Below are 23,793 nucleotides of genomic sequence, written 5' to 3'. Positions count from 1 at the left end.
ACCATGCCCGGCTAATTTTTTGTATATATATATTTTAGTTGTCCATATAATTTCTTTCTATTTTTAGTAGAGACGGGGTCTCGCTCTTGCTCAGGCTGGTCTCGAACTCCTGACCTCGAGTGATCCACCTGCCTTGGCCTCCCAGAGTGCTAGGATTACAGGCGTGAGCCACCGTGCCTGGCCAGAATTATTTTTTAATATCCACCAAATAACTGGCTGGGATTTTGACTGGGATGGTTTTGAATTTATAGATTAAGTTAGGAAGAATTAACATCTTGACAATATTTAGTCTTCCTATCCATGAGCATAGATATCTCTCCATTTACTTAGATCTTTGATTTCTTTCATCAGTTTTCCTTATATAGATCCTATACATATTTTGTTAGATTTACACCTAAGTATTTCATTTCTTTGTGCTAATGTAAATGGTATTGTATTTTTAATTTCAAATTTCAATTGTTCATTGGTGGTATATAAGAAAGCAATTGAATTTTGTATATTAATCTCGTATCTTGCAGCCTTGCTATAGTAGTGTATTAGCTCCAGTTTATTTTGCTGACTTTTTGGAATTTTCTACACAGATAGTCATTTCATCTGCAACCAAAGATAGTTTTATTTCTTCTTTCTCAATCTGTATATCTTTTATTTCCTTTTCTTGTCTTATTGCACTGACTAGGACTTCTAGTATGATGTTGAATAGGAGTGGTGACAGAGGACATGTTTACCTTTTCCCCCAAATTAAGGTCACAGCATCTAGTTTCTCACTATTAAGTATGATGTTAGCTATAGGTTTTTTGTAGCTACTCTTTATCAAGTTGAGAAAATTATCCTCTATTCCTAGTTTTCTGAGAGTGTTTTTTCTTTATCATGAATGGGTAGCCGGCCGGGCGCGGTGGCTCACGCCTGTAATCCTAGCACTCTGGGAGGCCGAGGTGGGCGGATCGTTTGAGCTCAGGAGTTCGAGACCAGCCTGAGCAAGAGTGAGACCCCATCTCTACTAAAAATAGAAAGAAATTATATGGACAGCTAAAAATATATATATAGAAAAAAAAAAATTAGCCGGGCATGGTGGTGCATGCCTGTAGTCCCAGCTACTCGGGAGGCTGAGACAGGAGGATCACTTGAGCTCAGGAGTTTGAGGTTGCTGTGAGCTAGGCTGACGCCACGGCACTCACTCTAGCCTGGGCAACAGAGTGAGACTCTGTCTCAAAAAAAAAAAAAAAGAAAAAAAAGAAAAAAAAAATGAATGGGTAGTGGATTTTTTCAATTTTTTTACACTTATAGGTATGATAATGGGATTTTTTTCTTTAGCCTGCTGATGTGATGGATTACAATAATTGATTTTTGAGTGTTGAATTAGCCTTGCACACCTGGACAAAGTCCCACTTGATTGTGGCATATATAATTCTTTTTAATCCCGACTTGGGTGGGGCAAGGGCAATATACATTACCTAAACATTTGTACCCCCATAATATGCTAAAATTAAAAAATATACATAATTCTTTTTATACATTGTTGGATTCAATTTGCTAATATTTTGATAAAGATTTTTGCATCTATGTTCATGAGAGATACTGATATGTAGTTTTCCATTCTTGTGATGTCTTTATCTAGTTTTGGTGTTAGGGTAATTCTGGCCTCATAGAATTTGTTGTAGGAAATATTCTTTCTGTTTCTGTCTTCGGGAAGAGATTGTAGAGAACTGGTATCATTTTTTCCTTAAATGTGTAGTGGAAATCACCAGTGAAATAATATGGGCCTAGGGATTTCTTTTTTTGAGGACTATTAATTATTGGTTCAATATATTTAATAGATATAGGTCTATTTAGAGTATCTATTGCTCTTTATGTGAGTTTTGGTAATCTGTGTCTTTCAGGAAATTGGTCCATTTCATGTAGGTTATCAGATTTATGGGCAGAGTTGTTTATAATATTTCCTTATTATATTTTTAATGTCTGTGGGATCAGTAGTGATGGCCCTTCTTTCATTTGTGGTATGAGCAATTTGTGTCTCTTTCCTTTTTTCTTAGTGAGCCTGGCTAGCCTGGCTAGCAGCTGATTGATTTCATTGATCTTTTCAAAGAACCATCTTCTGGCTTCACTGATTTTCCCTATTGATTTCCTACTTTTAATTTCATTGATTCTGCTTCAATTTTTATTATTTCTTTTCCTGTGCTTATTTTGTATTTAGTTTGCCCTATTTTCTCTAGTTTCCTAAGTTGGAAGATTGGATGATTGTTTTTAGGTCTTCCTTCTTCCCTAATATATGCATTTAATGTCACGTATTTCCATCTAAGTGCCGCCTTCACTGTATTCCACACATTGGTAAATTGCATTTTCATTTTCATTTAGTTCAAAATACTTTTAGCTTTTCTGATACTTCTTTTTTGATCTTTGTGTGATGTAGAAGCACATTGTTTAATCTCAAAATAGTTTAAGATTTTCCAGCTACTTTTTTGTTATTGATTTCTAATTTAATTGTAGTCTGAGAGCACTTTGTATGATTTCTGTTCTTTTAAGTTTGTTATGGTGTGTTGTATGGCTCAGAATATGGCCTATGTATGGTCTTGAGAAGAATGTGTATTCTGCTGTTGTTAGATAAAGTGTTCTGTAGATGTCAATTAGATCCAGTTGATTGATAGTGCTGTTCAGTTCAACTATATCCTTACTGATTTTATGCCTACTGGACCTGTCAGTTACTGAGAGGGGAGTGTTGAAGTCTCCAGCTGTAATAGAGGATTTGTCCATTCTCCTTGCATTTCTCTCAGTTTTTATGTCCTGTGTTTTGACACTCTGTTGTTAAGTGCATGCATCTTAAGTATTATCATATCTTCTTGGAAAACTGACCCCATCCCTTTATTATTGTGTAATGCCTTCTTTATTCTTGATAATTGTCCTTGTTCTAATGTTTCATTTGTCTGAAAGCAGATTTCTTTAGATTAGTGTTAGCAAGGTATACCTTTCTTCATCCTTTCATTTTTTAATCTGTGTCTTTATATTTAAAGTAGGTTTCTTAGCCAAGTGTAGTGGCTCACACCTGAGTGCTTTGGGAAGCTGAGGTGGGAGGATCACTTGAGGCCAGGAGTTCAAGACTAGCCTGGGCAACATAGTGAGACCCTGTCTCCACAAAAAAAAAAAAAAAAAAAAAAATTAGCCCAGTGTGGTGGTGCACACCTGTAGTCCCAGTTACTCTGGAGGCTGAGGTGGGAGGATCACTTGAGCCAGGGAGTTGAGGGTTGCAGTGAGTTGTGATCAGAACACTATACTCCAGCCTGGGTGACAGAGAGAGACCTCATCTCAAAATAAATAAATAAAATAAAAACAAAAATAAAAATAAAGTAGCTTCCTTACAGAAACATAATTGGGTCTTATTTTCTTTTAATCCATTCTGACAGTTTCTGTCTTTTAATTGATATTTAAACCATCCCCATGTAAAGTGATTATTGAGTAATTAGGAACTTTTGTTTGTTTGTTGGCTTGTTTGTAAGATTCTCAGGAGAAGAGGAATTTGTCACATCTTGCTTTGAATTTGTGCTCTCCCTAAAATCTTTACATTTTTTATTTAGAAATAATTCTAGACTTACAGAAGACTTGAGAAAATACTATAGAGAGTTTCCATGCACCTTTCACCCATTTTCCCCTAATGTTAGCATCTTACATGACCATGGTACTATTATTAAAACTGAGAAATCAACACTGGTACATTACCGTTAATTAACTACACACTTTATTCAGATTTCCCAAGTTTTTCCTCTAATGCTTTCTCCGCCTCTTCCAGAATTCAAGCCAAGATACCACATTGCATTGAGGCTGTTTTGTTTTGATAGGAAGAAAGAACTTGGGCCTGTGTAAGGCTGTGCAAAGGTAAATGAAAGTGAATAAAGGGGAAAGAAGGTATTTTCTTCTCCTCCCCTTGTTACAGTGTCTCTGGGGAACAAAGTGGGTCTGAGTCCTTTCTATAACCTTTGGAATGTACAATAGATACATATCTCCAGGGACTAGGAAGTCCAGCCCAGTTTTACAATGCAGTTATTCCTCCTGGGTCATAGGCCTCAGAGACCTTTGAAATGTGGAGTTAATGTAAGAGCTTATCTCTAGGTGTAGTCATTGGTTCTTCTGGAGATCAAACAAGTTTTATTATTCTTCTGAAGGAGGTTGATTATCTCAACAAATAGCTACCTCAATTCCCAAATGAACCTTGGACCTGCTTTGCTATATAAATTGGTGGAATTTTATTCTGACACATACGTGTACTCTGTTGTGCTTACCCAATATTTAGCCAGTTATGTTTCTTTCTGTGTTGATGTGGAAAGGTCTCTCCGTGCTGGCAGTATTTTTACTTGCCCAACTGCAGATAGTTAGAACCAAGTCCTCTATTAGAAGTGAAAAGCCCACTCTCTGTGAAAGACCATGAGCGAAGGGAGGACATAGAAGGATTGTCTATCCTGGGCTTGGCTCTGGGTTGGAAACAGCCTCCCCCAAGTGCTATGGTTTAAATGTTGGTGTTACCCTGAAATTCGTATGCTGGAATCTAATACCCAATGTGATAGTGTTAAGACGTGGGGCCTTTTGGGAAGTGATTATCGTGAGGGTTCTGCCCTCATAAATGAGATTAGTGCCCTTGTAAAAGGAGCACTAATAAAAGCAGTTGAAAGGAGCTGTCTTGTCCCTTCTGCCATGTGAGGATACAGCCATGTTAGGATGCAGCAAGAGGTACGTATCATTTGTTAAGCAGAGAGTGAGGCTTCACCAGAAACAAAGTCTATTGTCACCTTGATCTTGGACTTCCCAGCCTCCAGAACTGTGAGAAATAAATTGCTATTATTTATAAATTACCCAGACTAAGGCATTTTGTTATAGCAGCCCGAATGGAACAAGACACTAAGAATCTGTAACTGCAGCCTGCATGGGGTCTGAATTTACACCAACTGGAGTCCAGGAAACTTCAAGCCAAAAATTACCATAGAAAGTGGTCCCCTGCTGATAACAGCTTCTTGTCATCTAGAAGATGTACGCACAAATGGAGAGTCAGATGCCTATAAAAACCTATGTAAGAGACTAGAGATAAAGTCTCATGAAACATGAAGACAGTCCTTGATTATTACAGAGCACATGAAAAATCACCGTTGGCGGAATCATCAGGGACAACAAACGGCAGCATCTGACCTCTGAGTCAAACTCAGATAACTAAAATTGATGTAGACTAAAATGAGTATGTTTAAATCAGACACAAGTGAAAAATATAGCCAATGAACTTAAAAACACAGTAGATGGTTTATAAAGCAGATTTGGCATAGTTTATGAAAGAATTAGAAAATACTAAGTTAGATCTGCAGCATGAGATAAAAAAAAAGTTAGAAAGATGGAAAATATAAAAGAGAGGTTTAAGAGACGTGAAGGGTAGAATGAGAAAGTCCAATCTAAGAATAACTGGGGTCCAATAAAGAGGCATGGAAGGAATGGGGGAGCAGCAATATTTAAAAAGACAACATCTGGTCATTTCGCAGAACAAATGAAAGGCAGGAACCTCAAGCCCAGAAACCACGATGAGCTCCGTGAGCAACATGAGGAGCTCGTGGAAGTTCTGCTCAGCCTGAGAAGATGGAGAACATAAACCACTTCAGAATGCTTGCCCTGTGGCTAGTAAAAGACTGGACGATAATTGTAGCTTTAGGAGTAGCAACGCTAAACCACAGGCAAGTGCAAAGGACTCCAAATGCTGTCACTGCCCCATCATGACTTTGTGGCTTCAAGCCTGACAGGGTTTAGATCCTGACCTCTCCTTGCACCGTTGGGCTAGTTCCAGTTCTGTGCCTCAGTTTCCCCACCCAAAAATGGGGGTAATAACAGGACCTCCCTCATTAGAGTTGTCACGAGTACTCCATGAAGCACTTAGCACAATGTCTGGCAGAGAGAGTGCTCCACTGATGGTGGCTATTAGTTTAATCACTAAAATATTTTTGATATATAACATTTTAAAATAATATTTCCTCTTTTATTTTTCCTTATTTTTTGGTGTCTTGATTTACTGGTTCCCTCAGCTCTTCTGGCCAGTTCCCAGATGATGCTGATGCTGCTGGCCCAGGGACCACACTTTGAGAACCACTGAACTATGGTAAGATGAGTGAACAAGAGAGGGGAAGGAAAGGGGGCCTAACTCGCCCTTCCATTGAGAACCCACTTCCATGATAACTAACCCACTCCTAAGATAATGGTGTGGATCCACTCGTGGGCAGAGCCCTCATGACCTAATCTTCTCTTAAAGGATCCACCTCTTGACAATGCTGCACTGGGCATTAAGTTTCCAACACATGAACTTTGGGGTACACGTTCAACCACAGCAGGCAGGGAGAGAGGAGGGCACCTTTGAGAGGATTTGGAGAGGGACACAGGGTAGCTAGTGGCCCAGAGTCAGGCTGTAGGCTCACACTGTTTGGGTTCAAATCCTGACTCTGCCTCTGGATAGTGGGGTGACCTTGGGCAATTTATGTAGTTATTTGACTACTCTAAACCTTTGTTTCCTCATCTGGAAGATTTGGACAATAATGTTATCTACCCTCAGAGTTGTGGTCAAGGTGACATGTGATCATTTGGATGAGGTGTTGATAATGACAGCTGCCCAGTGTAAGAAGCCAAGAGGGGCAGCTGTCATCACCACCTCAGTCACAGGGTGTGAGCTGGTGGGGAGAGGGAGAAGCGAGGACGGCACTCAGGATTCTGTCTGAGCCCCCAGGGGTGGAGGTAAAGAATGGGGAGGGGCAGACTAGAGGGGAAGATGTTGAATTCAGCTCTGGTGGGCTGCATCTCAATCCTCAAGGGATAATCTGGGACAGATGTGCAGAGGCCATTGGATACAGAGGCCTGGGCTTAAGGAGCACCGCCCAGGCTGGACACAGGTTTGGAGTTCTTCTCAGGAGACAATGATGGCACCGTGGGGTCCATGTGAGAAAGAAAGGTAGGTAGGTAGACTCTGAGCCAAATATTCCAGGATAAGTAGTTCATCTGGAGGTGTCTCCAGGGCGCAAAAGCAACTGAAGAGCAGCGAAGAAGTGGGAGGAAATCAGAAGGAGGGAGCCCTGGGGCTCGTGTGCACAGACGCTCCCACGGTGATACATTCCCCCCCCCCCCCCCCTGCGCATCCCACTCCCATTGTATCTGAGTACTTGACACTCTGAAAAGCCGAAAAAGGATGTCTCCGGAGCCATCCACAGCCAGTCCAGTCTCAGCCGAAGGCGCCCAGGCTGGGTAAGCCCGGAGTAGCGCGTGGCTAGGGGAAGTGGAAGGTACTTTGGTGGTTGGCGACAGAGACGGGCTGGAAACTTTCCCTGGAAGATAATGAGTGGAGAAACCTTTACTGATTAGTTAAATTCCAGATAATCCTGGCTGATGAAGGCAGATTCAGAACCCTTAAGGGATTAGGGTTTCCAAAACGACTCCCCGGGTAGCCCGGGGGCGGGGACTCTGGCGGGGGTCCTACACCTCTGGCTGCAGATTTGCATGTGAGGGAAGGAAGCTGGGAGAGGCCCACTCTGCAGACTGCCAGGGCTCAGAGGTGTCGCTGGAACGCTGCACAGTAGACTCTGCACCTGCCCGGCCACAATGGGGACAGGCGGAGTGTAGTGGGCTCGGAGCCAGCTAGCTTTCTCTTACCCGTGTCTCCTAAATAACAGAAGCTGAGCAAAGGCTTCGCCCCGCTCTCGCTGTCGCGCCCCTGTCCCTTGGTGCCGGGCTCTCGCCGCGGGGCTTTCCTCGCAGCGTAGGGAGCACGAGTGGACCCCAGATCCCCCGCAGCAGCTGGGGTGCGGGTGCAGGCGCGGATTAGTGCAGCGCAGGGTAGGAGGCATTTCTCACCGCAGACGGGGCGATGAAAGTGCTCTCCTGCGCTGCGCTCCCGCGGCCACCACGTTGTGAAACAGGAGGTACCCCAGGATCCAGCTTGCTCGCTGCCGGGATCCTGCGGCGCCTTGCCTGCCAGTGGGGCCCAGAGGAGGCGTTAGGGACGCGCTTGTCCAGGAACTGCAGGGCCCCCTTGGAGGTGCGCCTCTTCTCGGTCTCTGAGTCCCCTTAGAGCCTCAACCTGGGCTCCTTTTCTCGGTTGCTGGCTGTGTTTTGCTCTCCTCATTTCTCTCTCCGTGTCCAATGAGACCTGGTTCATAAGTATCAGTTTCTGTCATCTGCAAAATGGGTTTGGTAAGATGCTTCCCAAGAGGTTGGAAACCAGTGTGCTCTCGCTACTGCGCCGCAGTCACCGTGTGGAGTCGCCGAGGTTAGGCTTCCCTGGCCTGGGCAGCTACTTGGGGTCTGTTTTCTAGGTGATCTCCTGCCTCCCCAGGAAGAGGTAGGGAGAGAGACCCCCAAGACCTGGCCGGGGTGAGGCAGCGTCATCAGGCTGCAGGAACAGCCCGTGCGTCTGCTGAGCCTCTTAGACCCTTCCCTTGCTGGTGACCAAGGTTGAGTCACCTTAGAACCGACTGTCCTGCCTGCCTGCCTGGTCGAGGGCTACAAAATGTGTGGAATTGTAGGTATCTCCCTTAACTGCGACCCAAAATTCGGATTTACAAACACCACGCTGCCTGCCAGGTGTTGAGCCAGAGCACTTGGGCGGGTTCTGTATTCCCGACGCCTCTCCCCAAAACTAGACGTAAATTCGGGGGAAAAGTTCCTGGCTAAGCCAAAACAAACAAACAAACAAAAAAACCAAAAACAAACAAACAAACAAAAAACAACAACAACAACAACAACAAAAAAACCCCACGACGCTGGCATCTAAAGCCACCCCCAACCCTGAGCGATTGATTCAAAGGACAATTATCCCAAAGGAAAGTTATTGTTTTGCTAATCCCGGGAACAGCTTGCCAGGGGAGATTTGGATCTTCCTTTAATAATGGAAAGTTAATGCGCAGCCTCTTGTAATTATCTTTATCGGAAGCCCCTCGTTTAATCTACCCGTTTAGCCAAGGCCCCACTCGAAGGCGCAGCTAGCGGGAGACACACTCTGCAGGGCTGGTGCTCAGGCACAAGCAGTGGCCGCTGCCCGGCAGGGCTCTGGGAGTTGCCCCTCCCTCGCTGGGTGACCTCGGACTGCGGTGGGGCCCTCGGGGAGTGGGACTGAGGAGGTTCTGTTTCCGGGGTTCTGTGATCTGGAAGGGTAGGTTCAGGGCTCCGAGCGAAGAGGGTTGGGTGGGCTCAAAGCATGAGTCAGGAGTGGCTTACCCACGTACTTTGGCGCTGACTTTAGCAAATATAGGAGTTTCACAGGAAAAATGGACCTTCTTTGAATAAGTATAAAATTGGACAATTATTTATTAGAACCCATGAAGTGGGGTGCATTCCCCCAACCAGAGATCCTATTTTATTCCAACTTACTCTCCCTCCCCGCCACCAATTTAGGGTTGCTGGTTGAAATACTGGTACACACTCATACTGAAAAACCCAAACCCAAACCCCCTCTCCTCATTGTTTATTTGCAATCCCAATTTCACTTGGCTTACTGTATTTTTATCCACTCTGGTACCCTGCCCTATCCTGTTAGCCCAGCCCAGTCCACTCCTGCTTCTACTTCTTATCCCTTTCCCGGCTCTCAGAAGTTGTGACCCCACTATATCTCAGAGTACTGGGAGAGAGGGTGGATTTGGCTGGGGGTAGAGTGGCCATGGATTAAGTAAACGTTTTTCGTTTTTCGCTCCTTTTGGGCAAGGCCTTCTTAGAGGAAGGCTTTCTTGGCACCAGCGGTGGAGGTGGAGGGCTGGGGTGGGGTGGGGTGCTATTGGCAGTGGTGGGGGGGGGGCTGTGGCTGGGAATGGAGCCCTAGGTCTTAATGGGCGGTTGGATCGCATCAGGGAGGCTTCAGGGCGGCTGAGAGTGGGGCCTCCACCGGCGAGTCTGGAAGGAAGGAGAAGACCACTCCAGGATGTGGAATTTGCGGCTTTTAGAGGACAGGCAGATAGCCTCCCTCCTTTGGTCCCCTCCACCCCCAGGACCGGGGATGGGGTGGGCTGGAGAGAAGAAAGAAGGAAGTGATTGAGGGGACTGCAGCTGGGAAGGCGGCGACCGAGGGGAGGGGACCTGGTGGCGTCCATATTTCGCGGGTTCCGGAACGGTGACGTGCCCGCCCCCCGCTGATTGGAGCCCTCCGGACCTTCCTCGCCCGACTGGCAGCCCAGTGGTATAAAGCTTCCTCTGAGCTGGGCCCCCTCCGCAAACGTGATCCAGGGAGGGTTGCGCCTCGCCGCCTGAGAAACCATGACCGGCCGGGACGCGCTTTCCGACGGGCGCGCCAGGAGCAGGGCCCTGGTGCCTGGCGGCTCCCCCACGGGCTCGCGTCCCCGGGGCTTCGCCATCACGGACCTGCTGGGCTTGGAGGCCGAGCTGCCGGCGCCCGCTGGCCCCGGGCCGGGATCTGGCTGCGAGGGCCCAGCGGCCGCGCTGTGCTCGGGCCCTGGGCTCAGCGGCTCCAGCGCGGCGCGCGGGGCCCTCCCGCTGGGGCTCAGCCTCCTCTGTGGCTTCGGCGCGCAGCCGCCCGCTGCGGCTCGGGCGCCCTGCCTGCTCCTAGCCGACGTGCCGTTCCTGCCGCCCGGGGGCCCTGAGCCCGCTGCCTCGCAGGCTCCCAGCCGCCCGCCGCCCGCGCTCGGCCGCCAGAAGCGCAGCGAGAGCGTCTCGACGTCCGGTAATCAGGCCCGCGCTTGCCGTTCCCGCCCCTGATCCCCGCGGCTTCGAGCCGCGCGAGGGTAACACACCATCGCCCCACTGCACCCCCACCCCCAGCATCCCAGATCTAAGCGAAGTTGGGAGCCCAGAGCGAGGGCCCATCGGGAGAGGCGTATTCGCGGAGCCGAGCCGCCTGCCCCTTGCTGGATCCCGGTCCCTGCCTCTCCGCCGGGATCTGGTTCCCGAAGCACTGCGGGGACCGCCACCACCGGTTCCGGATGGAACCTTGTGATGAGACCCTGGGGGTCTCGGCGCCCCAGCAGCTGTCTCCGGAGGGCGCCCGGAGCGAGTCTCGGCCTCTGGGAGCGGCGTGGATCGGGAAGGCTGGGGCCTGTCTTGTTCACCAGCAGCGCAGAACCTGGTACCGGGTGGAAACGCTTGCTGAACTGATCCAATGATTGATGGGTCGTGAAGACCACTGGGCCCCAAGCCCAGGAACTGTCCGCCTGTCCGGGTGCTGAAAAGGGAGTCTCGGGTCACCGTCCTCCCAGCTCCCGCACGTGAGAAAGGAAGCAATCCCGCCTATTCCACTGTAGTTACGTTCAGCGTTTTGTTCTGAGCCCATCTGTTTGCTCAAAGAAGTCCAGGCCGGTTGTGGGGAAAGAGAAGGGAGCAATGAAATTCTGCAGAAAACAAGGGTCAATAAATTGAGAGGTTTGGAGTGTGGGGGAAGAAAAGGAAGAATTATACAAGAAAACGTAGACTAGTGAAACTATTTCTACTAGTGGTAGGAACTAGAGCTGAGCATCCAGGCAGCCAAAGCAAAAAGAGTACAGTGGGTTTTCTGATAATAGAAGGAAGCATGTTAGATCCGCAGGCAGGTGAGCGTTCACTCAGCTTTAAAAGGACTTTATTTCATGAGCCTCTATGTAAGACAAAAAGAAACTCAATGTTTGTTGTTTCACTAAAAATTTAAAAACCACCTTCACTGGATGGGTTCTTTCTTCTATGAACACTGATAAAATCAAAGCCAAAATGCAGCTAAGTCCTATGCTGTGTGGGCATTTCTGGACAGTCTAGAGCAGAGCTGTCCAGTGGAAATATCATGTGATTGTGTGCTTGATGGAAATTTCTCACAATTTCATTAAAAGGAAAAAGAAACAAGAGAAATTAATCTAAATGCTATATTTTAATCCAATACACGCAAATATTATAATTTCACATATACGTAATATAAAAATATTTTATATTTTAGGGACACTAAGTCTTATAAATCCACTGAGTATTTTATATTGACAGCAGGTCTTAATCTGACTGGCCACACTTGCTCAATAATCTATGTGTCTAATGGCTACCAGATTGGACAGCACAATATAAAATGTTGTGATTCAAGCACATGGTTTTCTAATGAGCTAATTGATGTAGAAGTAAAACTATTATTATTTAGTAGTTATTTTTGCCTTCATTCATTTTTAAAATATTGTGAAACAACTATGCTTTTTAACAATGAATCTGACAATTGTTTTGTCTACTAACCTTCCTTTCTATCTGGATCTTTTGACATAACGGATATTAAAAGATAAATCACAGTAGAGTGGTTCTTAAATTTTCAAGCACATCTATGAATCATCTGGGCACACTTGTCAAGAATAAGCTTCCTGGACTCCACCTCCACTCCAGAGATTCTAAATTGGAACCTCAGGGCAGGGGTGTAGTTCCCACAAGGATTCTGATGTCACAAACCTCAGCCCTTCCTTTGAGAAATGCTGGTGTACAGGTTAAGATGACAAGATTGGAGGCAGAGGGGGTGAATGAATTTGGAAGCTGTGTGGGGATAGAAAATGCAATTAGTGGCCAAGAAGCTTCAGCTTCACAAGATCTGGGATCTGAATCCCACCTTCACTGTGTACTACCTGTGTGATCTTTGGCAAATTACTTAATCTATCTGTGCCTGAGTTTCCACATCTGTAAAAACAGAATAATAATAGCAGCTACTTTGGAGTTTTTTTATTTTATCAAGAATTATTGAGACAATGCATGGACAATGTTAATTTAAGCACAGTGCTTCAGGTCTAGCAAGTGCTAACAATGTAACTCACATTTCCAACAGGTACATAACCTCAATCTTCACATTAAAATCCAGGAAATAAAGTGGAAAATATGCTCCCTTTTAAAGTCCCATTCTTCTCCTTGTGCTAACAGATGAGGACAGCCCGTCTGAAGACAGGAGTGACCTGAAGGCATCCCCCACCCTGAGCAAGAGGAAGAAGCGGCGGCACAGGTACAGTGCCAGGTTGTCCCCTCTGTCTGCCTTTCCTTGGGACACATCCCCAATATTTATGGCTCCAGCATTTGAGTATTTATAGTCCTGGCTTATGGCAGGGCCAGTGGCCTCCTGGTTGGCAGTGGGAAGGACACAGCAGCCATCTAGAAAGATAAGTCTGCAATGCCCAGGAGCCTGCAGGACAATCTGGGTTGCATTTTAAAGACACAATTTTGTGGGTCTATAAAATGGATCTTGGCAGAATGAGTTGATGGAATTCATTAAGAAAGAGCTAAGGAACTGTTTTGTTTGAAACAAACTTCTGGGCTTTCCAGAGGCTAAGCATTCAGAGGTGGGGTGTCCTATGATGAGGTGGCTTTTCCGGTATGGACTGCAGGGGAGGCAGACACCATGGTCGTTACAGCTGGGAATCCTGGCTGCTCCCTGTGGACACGTGGCCACATTCATGTTTTGGGCTCCCCACAGGACAGTTTTCACTGCCCACCAGCTGGAAGAGCTGGAGAAGGCGTTCAGCGAAGCCCACTACCCTGACGTGTACGCCCGGGAAATGCTGGCTGTGAAAACCGAGCTCCCCGAGGACCGGATACAGGTGTCTGGGGTCCCCTTTCTCCTTCTCAAAGACATCAAAGACAGCATGTTATTCCTACACACAGTGAGCCAACCCCAACCCCTTCTCAACAGCCCAACACGTTCCCCTTTGCACAAAAACTGAGGGTCCCTTAGCTGAAGGCACCACAAGAGGCTATTCCTGTGATCCTCATGCTTTATTATTATTATTTATTATTAAATCATTCTTAAAAATTACACAATAATGTGTGCTGTGCCTAGAAACTATATAAAGATCTATCAAGGAAAGAAATAACTTTCTCTCCACCTCAAACCCTCAAAGAAATCAACATAAACAGCCCGAGGTGACCTTTCCGCTTTCTGCACCTTGTGCTGTCTGCCCATCACATATATATGGCTCTGAATATCTATGTGCATATGCATGTATGTGTGCACCATAGATGCGCTCACATACACCCATGGAATTTTGTTCTTGCTTTTGCCAGAAGATACGTCACTTACTCACTATTTTTAAGTTACACTGTATTCCATAATATTCTTCTATTAACATAATGTTTATCGTGAGAAATATCACCGGCAATCCGATAGCCTATGATCAGACGGGGACATTGCCCAGGGGAACTCTGTCCAATCAAGGAGAAAAGTGAGGCGACACTGTAGTTGATCTCCTTACACAATGTGGGAAAGGCACTTTGATTTTGGTTTTTCATTCCTGACTCTGTGGAAACTTCAGCGGACATGGTCAGGCAGTACCCCACCCGAGTCCCTGTGAGCTCCGAGGTCCCCGGCGCTCCCCCTCCAGCTGGGAGGCCACTTGGCCCTTCTGAGAGGACTCCGCGTTCCGCGACGCCGCCTCCGCCTCGAAGCCCCTCTTCACGGTGTCTCTCCCTGTGTGCCCCTCTGCTTCCCCTCCTGCCTCAAACCAGGTCTGGTTTCAAAACCGCAGGGCCAAGTGGCGCAAGCGGGAGAAGCGCTGGGGCGGCAGCAGCTTGATGGCCGAGTACGGGCTGTACGGGGCCATGGTGCGCCACTGCATCCCGCTGCCCGACTCCGTGCTCAACTCCTACGGTGGCCTGCGCGGCGCCTGCGCGCCCTGGCTGCTGGGTAAGGGGCCCCGCAGGGGCGGCGGGCCGGGGTGTTGGGGGGTCCCCAGGAGGGCCGCCATTTGCGAAGCAAAGTAATGTGAATTTACTCAGCTTCAGGTCCAGAATCTTGCATCTGATTTTTAATTAATTACAAGGCTTGGAATTTCTGGACAATTCCCTTATTTTGGCACTGTGTACACATTGTGTGGGAAGGTTCCAGGGGGCTGTTTACATGGTAAACATGTATTTGGGATTGAAGAGTGAAATGACATACTTTCATTATGTGGACTATGTTTCCCACGTGTTGAATGCTATTAGAACTTTTAGAAACCATACAATGTAGGGCACATGATAATACGAAATAGGGCAGGCCAGGACAGTTAAACCTAGAGTCTGTTTACCCCTTACATTACAGCCAGCTGATCGGGTCCCTGGACCTGGCTCTGCCATTAACAACCTGCCATGTAGGTTTTCTGTCCCTTAGATTTTTGGTGCTTACATAGTCGCTGCTGGTGACGTCCAAACCTTGGGGCTGGGTGTGCTCAGGAGGTTCCACCCTATTGGCCTTTTTCTGTTGCCAGAAATCCGCAGGCAGGGATCACAGATTGGAGGGATGAGTCACACATAAGCACCTCAGGGCGTGGTGGGGATTAGTTAGGAAGCCAGTGGTGGTATTTTAGGTTTGGAAGGAAGAAGTTTCTTTGTTCAGCAAACAGTTTTTGAACGCCTACCAACCCCTATGCTGAGCACTGGAGACTCCAATTGTAAGTCCAGTCTTGACTTTGCCCTCAAGGTCTGAAGAAGCTAGAGAGAATTCTGGGCAGGGAACCAAGCCTACCCGTCTGAAATTGCACAAGCAGGTGGGGAGGTGTGTTTACTGGCATCTGCAGGACAGAGGCTGTAGGAGAAAGTGGGCCCGAAGCCGAGTCACTGTGTCATCCCAACAAAGCACTTTTGCTGGATGTGACCGGCTGGCAGACACCAGCTTTCAACTCCTACAGGTGGGAGTTATCTACCTGCCTCTCCTGTAGGCTCCAGAGACAGGCAGTGACAAGGACAGTTCTAACGGGATTTAAACAACAATAAGGAAGAAATTTACTTAACTGCTGAATTTAAAGACATCCATTTTTATTTTTCCTTTCCCTTTTTGCAAGGAATGCATAAAAAATCCACAGGGATGATAAGGAAGCCAGGAAGTGAAGACAAGTTGGCAGGACTCTGGGGCTCTGACCACCTCAAAGAAGGTTCTAGCCAGAGTCAGGCAGGATCCCAGAGAGGCTCAGACAATGCAAGCCCTGAGAATGGCATGGAAGACGTGGCGATTGATCTCTCCAGCTCTGCCCGGCAGGAGATCAAGAAAGCACACCAGGAGGCGGGTGCCCAAGACTCCTCCAGCTCCTCCTCACGGCTGGAGGGCATCCAGCCCGGGAAGGTGGGAGCCTTATGAAACCCACAGGTCCCACTATCAAAGGCTGAAAATGTGCATATTTCTCACCAGCATTTTTCAAATGTCAAAAATGGTCCAAGACAAATACTCTCAGTTCTATTTTCTTCTTACAACGTCAGGATAAAATGCAATGCCACTTGCTTTAAGAGGACTAATGGGTGACTTAGGGAAAATTCCATTTTGTTCTAGAATGGAAACCATTCCTTAAAGGCACTTGAACCAGTTGAATTGGTATAAAATTTTGATTCTGTTTTGTAGAACTTGAGCAGAGAGAATCTGAAGTTCAAAAAGCATTTTTAGTGCTGCGCATCATTTGAGATGTGATTCAGTACACTGTGTAGAGTAATAGGTTAGATCTGATGTCCCTACTCTGAATTAGAAAATAAAAAATTATTTAACCTCCAGGAGAATCAGATGTCTTTATAGTGAAGACTCCATTTGGACAGATGAATGAATTATAGTATCTTCACCTTAAACTTGATTGGCCTTGGACATTTCAATTTTCTTGTTAGGCAATAATTTTGTGTTTCCTTGAGTGTCATTTAATGGGCTATGCATATTGGAATTCATAAACAAACAACAAAGAAAGCCATATGCCTCCCTTCCCTTCTGAAATAGCTTGGAATCCTGTCAAAACAATTGTTGGATATCTGGAAACAGTGTTTTAAAGTCAGACCAGGCTGCTTGGTCTTTTAAAATTTATGTTTGAAAGCACTTTAGTGACTTGGATTTTGTGAATGTTTCCTTTCCTGTATTTCCTTTGCCATTTATTTTTATTATATTATTTAAAAATAAATATTTTGTGGTGTGTTGGCTGTTCTAGGCAATCCTTCTATTACACACATGCACATCTCCACCATCGTTGATCCCCTCCGGCCTCTCCCCTCTTATCCATTTTCAATCTTGGAGCTTCTAAGACCTTTCATTCTTCAGGCTGCAGCACTTACCGTGTGTTGCTTTGCCAATCCCTCTGGGGCAGCGCCTGTGTCTGATTCACCGTTTGGAGTTCAGGGTCCAGAGATCTAGTTGAGGAGAAAACTCGGAGCTTCCTGAAGAAGGCAGAGCAGTGGAAGGAAAGCGTGGAAGTGCTACTTCTGAGGGCCTTTCTCTGAAAACCAGCACAGTGCTGTCAGGCTGGGCTTGGCGCTGCCGTCTCTGCAAATGAGAAACCAGAGGCTCTCTCCTCTTGGCCTGTTTTTCTCATCCAATGTTAGTTCCATAGTAATGTGAAAATTAAATATGACCAGTTCCTTCCTGTAGAAACAGAACACGATGAGCTCTATCTTCTTTTATTCGTTCTGGCTACTAGAGATCACAGCCGAAGCTTGAGACTGAACCTCGAATGAGCAGTTGGGGTGATGCACTCTAGAAGTTCTCCTCCTACCTTTCCTGTCTAGCAACAGCAGCCCTGGCTCTGACCTCTGCGGCCACGCTGGCTCTGCCTCCCAGAGGGTTGTCACATATTTTTTCATGTTCCTTCCTCAGATTCTTGCTTCCCTTCCTCTTCCTTAGTTTATCCAGGACTGAGTTTGGGAGAGGGAGCCAGTGTGCTGTGCAACTTATATACTAACACATTACACTCCTAAGATATTATGCAGCCACTAACAGTTATAACAAGGCATATTTATTTATGTAGAAAGATGTTCACAAAATGTTGCTGAGTAAAAAGTCTCTAAATAAAAGGGAAAAACGGATAAAATTAGAAATAAGTAAATATGTAAAGAAGAATGAAAATGAAATAAATACTCTTAACAACTGGTCCTGCATAAAAAAGATGGACAAGTAGTGGACAAATCTCTATGCAATTTTATAAAGAAAAAGTAGGAAACAGGAAGTTGTACAAGAAAAAGGGGCTGGAACCACTAACGTAAGACTAGATGGATGCTTTCTTAATATAAGAGAACTTATGGCCGGGCGCGGTGGCTCACGCCTGTAATCCTAGCACTCTGGGAGGCCGAGGTGGGCGGATCGTTTGAGCTCAGGAGTTCGAGACCAGCCTGAGCAAGAGCGAAACCCCATCTCTACTAAAAATAGAAAGAAATTATATGGACAGCTAAAAATATATATAGAAAAAATTAGCCGGGCATGGTGGTGCATGCCTGTAGTCCCAGCTACTCGGGAGGCTGAGGCAGTAGGATCGCTTGAGCTCAGGAGTTTGAGGTTGCTGTGAGCTAGGCTGACGCCACGGCACTCACTCTAGACTGGGCAACAGAGTGAGACTCTGTCTCAAAAAAAAAAAAAAAAAAAAAAAAAAAATAAGAGAACTTATTTTAAAGCAACATCTTAATATTTTACAATTTATATATACACACGTATGTGTTAAGGTACATATGTAATATAGGAGCACAGTATTTAAGGCAGCACTGTCCCCTTCTAGCTATGGGACCTTGGGTGAGTTACACAACCTCTCTAATCTTTCAGTTTTTCAACTGTAAAAAGGGGAATAATAATAGAATACTCATTTTTCTGATGATTAAATGAGATGACATGTTTAATGTACTTGGCTCAGTTTCTGGTGCAACAGAGAAAGGGAAAATAAACATTAGCTATTATTATTATACAGCAAAATGCCACCTTGAGAGCAGGGCCAGGTGTGTTGGGCAGGTTGATCTCTTCTTGGCTGTGTAAGAACCAGGAGCTCAACTAGACAGTCCAGTACAGGAGGACCATTGGCTGTCTTGTATAACTTGAATCTGGAGATGGGGACTTTCAAAGCAGCTCAGGCACATCACTGGGAACCCAGGTAGTTTCTGTCCTTCTGTCTGCCATCCATAGACTTTTCCCCTCAACCTTGTCCCTGCAAGGTCACTGGATGCTCCTAAAGGTTCAGACATCACAGCTGAGAACACTTATCATTCCCACTTCATCACTGAGGAACCCCCCATCCCCAAGCAGGCCTCATCTCACTCCTCATTGGTGAGAACTGCACGTCATGCCCAGGCCTGAACCAATCACCAGCCAACTGGGCCAAATTCCTTGTTTAGTCCAATCAAAATTCACCCCTAGGGCTGGGTTGTGGCCTGGCCTCCCCCAAGCTCTTGTTGCTCAATCACTAAATATATTTAAGTTCCTTCTAGCAAAGAAGAAAGGAATATGACTTGATCAGCCAACCAACAGGTCTGCCGCACGCGGAATCTAAATCAGGGTATGTTATATTAAAAAAGAAGAAAGAAATGTGCAAAAAGACTAGAAAATAGATGAAAATCCTTTAAAATATTCAAAGCATTTATCTTTGGATCATGGATAAATGGATACTTTTAATTTATTACCATATTTTCGGGTTTTGTAAAATTAATATGTAAAAATAAAATAATAACTTCTAATATTAATACTTAAAGTATTAATACAGCTTTCTCAATTTAGGGTCAAGTTCATCACACAGGACAAAAACGCTCTTAAGAATACAGTGGGAAAAGTTTTCATGATCAAGAGTCCATACTTTGCCCATGTCTCTTGCCTGGTTCTGACAGGTTTGAAGATGGCGAGGCTAGCGGGATTTTACACATGGTCCTCTTAAACCCTTATGCAAATCGTCCAGCAGGTCAAACTGGAATCTGGCCACAGACTGACAGCAGGACTGAACCATTTCCAGTTTTCAGAATTGTCTGCCAGCTGAGATGTGGCTGTAAAAGTCCAAAAGGAGATTTTTAAAAAAATCACAAGTTTCGTAAGGCCAATTTGGAAAGATTCCTAATAGGAACCCGTGTAACAGTCCCAGCTGCCCTTTAGCAACAGGAGGCAGCAATCAGGGCATGAGAAACATTTATGAATTAAGGAGGTATTTTCAGAAACAACAGAACAAGATATAGCAATGGATACTTTTTCCTTAGATTTAGCAATATAAGTACAATAAACTAAAACTCAGGCTGTTCTCTGTGGTCTATAAATCATATTTGTATTTATTATCTCTTTCAATTCTCATGGTGAGTGAGGAATTGGGCCGCAGAGAAATTAAGTGAACTTGCTAAGCTGACTGTCGAATGTGTAAGAAACTCAGGCACGATGCATTAAAACACTCCTAAAGAAGAGCAAGGTGGACTTAGTCTGTCACAGATCAATACTTTGATAAAGCTGTACTAGTTTAGGCTGTGTAGCACTGGCTTGGGAGAGACAGATAGAGGCATCGGAATAAGGAGCAGGCATCACACACTCATATGGACACAGAGGTGTCACAGCTGACCACTGAGGGAAGGGTTGACTTTTTGATAAGTTATTGAACAATTACTTATCCATATGGAAAAAAAATGAAATTGGACCTCTGTCTCACACCTTACAGGAAAAAACTTCCAGGTGGATTAAGACATAAGTGTGAAAGGCAAAACTATAAAGCTTTTAGAAGTTTTGGTTTAGAAGATGCTTCAGTTACCCCAAAACTGTTGCTTAAAATAATCATTTTATTTTGCTTAAATTATGTCAGTCTGTTTCAGCGAGGCTCACCAAGCCACAGCCTCTCTCTCTCTTTCCCTCCCCCACTCTCTCTTCCTCTCTCTCTTTTCATTTATATATATGTACATTTTTCCTGAATCATTTGAGAGTAAGTTGTATACATAATCTGCCCCTTTATCTCTTAATACTGTGTGTATGCCCTAAGAATAAGGAAATGCTCTTACACAACCTACATAATTATCAGCTTCAGAAAACCTAAGTACAATACTTTAAGTTAAATCTGAATGCACAATATTCTAAACCTAAACAGATTTCTAAATCTAAATACAACAATTTTATCTACTACAATACAGTGTCAAATACAATATCAATACTGAATTCAATACAGTATTCTAATCTGAATATAACACTTTTACCTAATGTAATAAGTATGGACTGCGACATTCTCAATCTGAATCTGACTTTTATCTAATCCACCATCCACATTCCAAGTTTTCCAATTGATTGAATAATATCCTTTAATAGCAATTTTCTTTTTTCTACACAGGATCCAGTCTAGAATCATATTGCTCTTTTTTTTTTGAGACAGAGTCTCACTCTGTTGCCCGGGCTAGAGTGCCGTGGCGTCAGCCTAGCTCACAGCAACCTCAAACTCCCGGGCTCAAGCAATCCTCCTGCCTCAGCCTCCCGAGTAGCTGGGACTACAGGCATGCGCCACCATGCCCGGCTAATTTTTTCTGTATATATTTTTAGCTGTCCATATAATTTCTTTCTATTTTTAGTAGAGACAGGGGTCTCACTCTTGCTCAGGGTGGTCTCGAACTCCTGAGCTCAAACGATCCGCCCGCCTCGGCCTCCCAGAGTGCTAGGATTACAGGCATGAGCCACTGCGCACAGCCTCATATTGCTCTTAATTGCCATGTCCTTTTAATCTGGAACATTCCTCAGCCTTTCTTTGCCTTTCATGACATAGACATTTTTGAAGAGCACAGACCAATTATTTCATAGAATGTCCCCTCATTTTTGGTCTATCTAATGCTGCTTCATGGTTGGATTTAGGTTACACATTTTTGGAGGGAACACTGGTGAAATGAGGGGCTGAAAGGATTGAAAAGACTGATTAGAAGGAGAGGGCGGGAGTCAGGAAGGCAGGGGCTCGATCATTTGCTATATATCCTTCTGCATTACTTGAGTTTTTAATGGGGGTATATAATTATTTGATACAATTTTTTTAAATCAGGAGAACTTATTGTTGGAAGGTGCATATTTTGGAGGTAAGCAGGCATGCCAGTTGATTTTCAAATCCTTGAAGTAGGACAAGGAGGCTGGAAAGGCTATGTACGACAGAAAGGAAGGAATCATTTATGTCTAGGACAGTAAATCAGTCCCTCTACTTAGGCATTTGCAAACTTTTTCAGTTGGTGTCCTGGGAATCCAAATTTTAAGTGCTTTGAAGGCCTAGAGACTTAGCCTTTCTGCCCTGTATTTCCATATTGCCGAGCTCATGCTGGGTGTGGGAGGACTGCTAATCAACTCTGGGCCATTGATTCTGACGATGCTTTTGAGATTCTTGGAGCCTCCTTTTGGAAGCTGAGTAGGAGGAATGCATAGAGGTTGCAAGCCTTTTCAGAATCCTGGGAATGGGACCAAGGGCTTTGCCATGGCTGCAGTGTTTCCCTGAAGCTCTGGGGAAGCCCTGTCTCAACAAGAGTAGTGAAATATTTCCCCTAGTTTCCGATGTAAAGCTCTGCTCACTGAGGCAGGTATTCACGGGATTTTATCAGAGAGCACAGAGGCTCCGTCACACACCCGCGTGGTGCACGATCACCTTCAGCTAAACCCTCTGATGCTGCTGAAGTTTGCTGCTCTGGAGAACTTCTGTTGCTTTGTTCTGCCTAAGTAAGTGTGCCAGTTTCCCTTTGCTGGCATGGACGACCACTGTCACCAGACTTCCCACTTGTAGTGCTCCTTGATATGCAAAGGGTTCAACAACCTTAGGACTAAAAATGTTGGTCTCCTAAGTTTATTATGTCCTTTCCCATATCTGTTACCTAGCTGAGAATAAAACCATATTCGTGATAACTATGTCCAAGTAACAGATGCAGAGACCTGCTCCTACAGAAACACCTCTTCTTATCCTTGTCTATCATTCCGAATTACTTCTGCACAAGATACCTGTTGAAAGGGAACTGTCCATACCATGCGTTGTTCTGACTTTTCCGGACTTTCTCACCCCAGCTCTTCTTATAAGTCCACCCAAGGGCGGCGGCCTCATCTCCCGGTTCCACCACAAATAGCGCACTGGCGCCACCTGTTGGCAAACGTGGTTGATCTGCCTCCGCTCGGAGCTTAGTATCCATCTAAATCCACATTTGTATGTAGAGAAATGTGTTTTTCTACCCTCGTCCTTTAAATCAAAGGGTTTGTCTTTTCTTTGACCGTTGATCTCAACCCTGGCTTTGAAATGTCTTTGTTCACATAATTTTCCTGTTATGCACCCCTTCCACCGCTGCAGAATTTGCCGTCTCATAATGACATTTTAGGACTTCTCTTTCACTCCTTTCCCCTGAAGATCACCTACATCGGCGGTCTCCAACCTTTTTGGCACCAGGGACCGGTTTCATGAAAGACAATTTTTCCACGGACTGGGGGAGCAGGGGAGGCGGAGCTCAGGTGGTGATTCAGGTATGGGGAGTGGCTGTAAATACAGATAAATACCTGTAATACCTCCTGCTGTGGGTCCCAGTCATGGTCCTGGTCCACAGCTGGGGATTGGGGACCGCAGGTGTACAACATGATGTTTTGAAATATGTGTACATTGTGGAATGGCTTAATCGAGCTAATTAACATAGCATTACTTCACATACTTACAATTTTTTTTTTTGATGTGAACACTTAAAGTCTACTCTCAGAGATTTTCAAGCATACATGTTATCATCATGTTATACAATACATCTCTTGAACTCGTTCCTCACGTGGAATTGAAATTTTGTATCCTTTGACCAGTCACACTACCTCTTTTCTATTTCCCTCTTTAACACACAATTTTGGGCAATGACTAAAGTTTCATTCACTCCTGAGCAAAAGAACTAGGGATGCAGTTGAGTGTGGGATGTGGGGAGATTCTGAGATCTCTTTTATTTTTATTTTATTTTTTTCTTTGAGACAGAGTCTCACTCTGTTGCCCGGGCTAGAGTGCCGTGGCATCAGCCTAGCTCACAGCAATCTCAGACTCCTGGGCTCAAGCAATCCTCCTGCCTCAGCCTTCTGAGTAGCTGGGATTACAGGCATGTGCCACCATGCCCGGCTAATTTTTTCTATATATATTTTTAGATGCCCATATAATTTCTTTCTATTTTTAGTAAAGACGGGGTCTG

General features: G+C 45.1%; 1 protein-coding gene across 3 annotated transcripts; it reads left to right on the top strand.

Moving 5' to 3' along the window:
• Positions 1–10,197: 10,197 nt before the first annotated feature.
• Positions 10,198–20,056, top strand: VSX1 (visual system homeobox 1). Of its 3 annotated transcripts, none has more exons than XM_069496080.1 (5): positions 10,198–10,666; positions 12,850–12,928; positions 13,397–13,520; positions 14,425–14,609; positions 19,959–20,056. In XM_069496080.1, exons 1-5 carry the CDS (start codon positions 10,243–10,245, stop codon positions 19,987–19,989), a joined length of 843 nt encoding a protein of 280 aa, XP_069352181.1. In that variant the 5' UTR covers positions 10,198–10,242; the 3' UTR covers positions 19,990–20,056. The 3 variants fall into 3 exon arrangements, with proteins under 3 accessions (XP_069352181.1, XP_069352180.1, XP_069352182.1); XM_069496079.1 differs by lacking the exon at positions 19,959–20,056 and adding an exon at positions 15,738–16,842 and having other exon boundaries at positions 14,425–14,602; XM_069496081.1 differs by lacking the exon at positions 14,425–14,609 and having other exon boundaries at positions 13,397–13,529.
• Positions 20,057–23,793: the final 3,737 nt, after the last annotated feature.

Source organism: Eulemur rufifrons, chromosome 20 (genome assembly GCF_041146395.1).
Source record: "Eulemur rufifrons isolate Redbay chromosome 20, OSU_ERuf_1, whole genome shotgun sequence".
In the NCBI taxonomy this organism is placed as follows: domain Eukaryota; kingdom Metazoa; phylum Chordata; class Mammalia; order Primates; family Lemuridae; genus Eulemur; species Eulemur rufifrons.
Note: the sequence above shows the minus strand (reverse complement) of the source record. Positions and strands in the feature narration are given on the sequence as shown.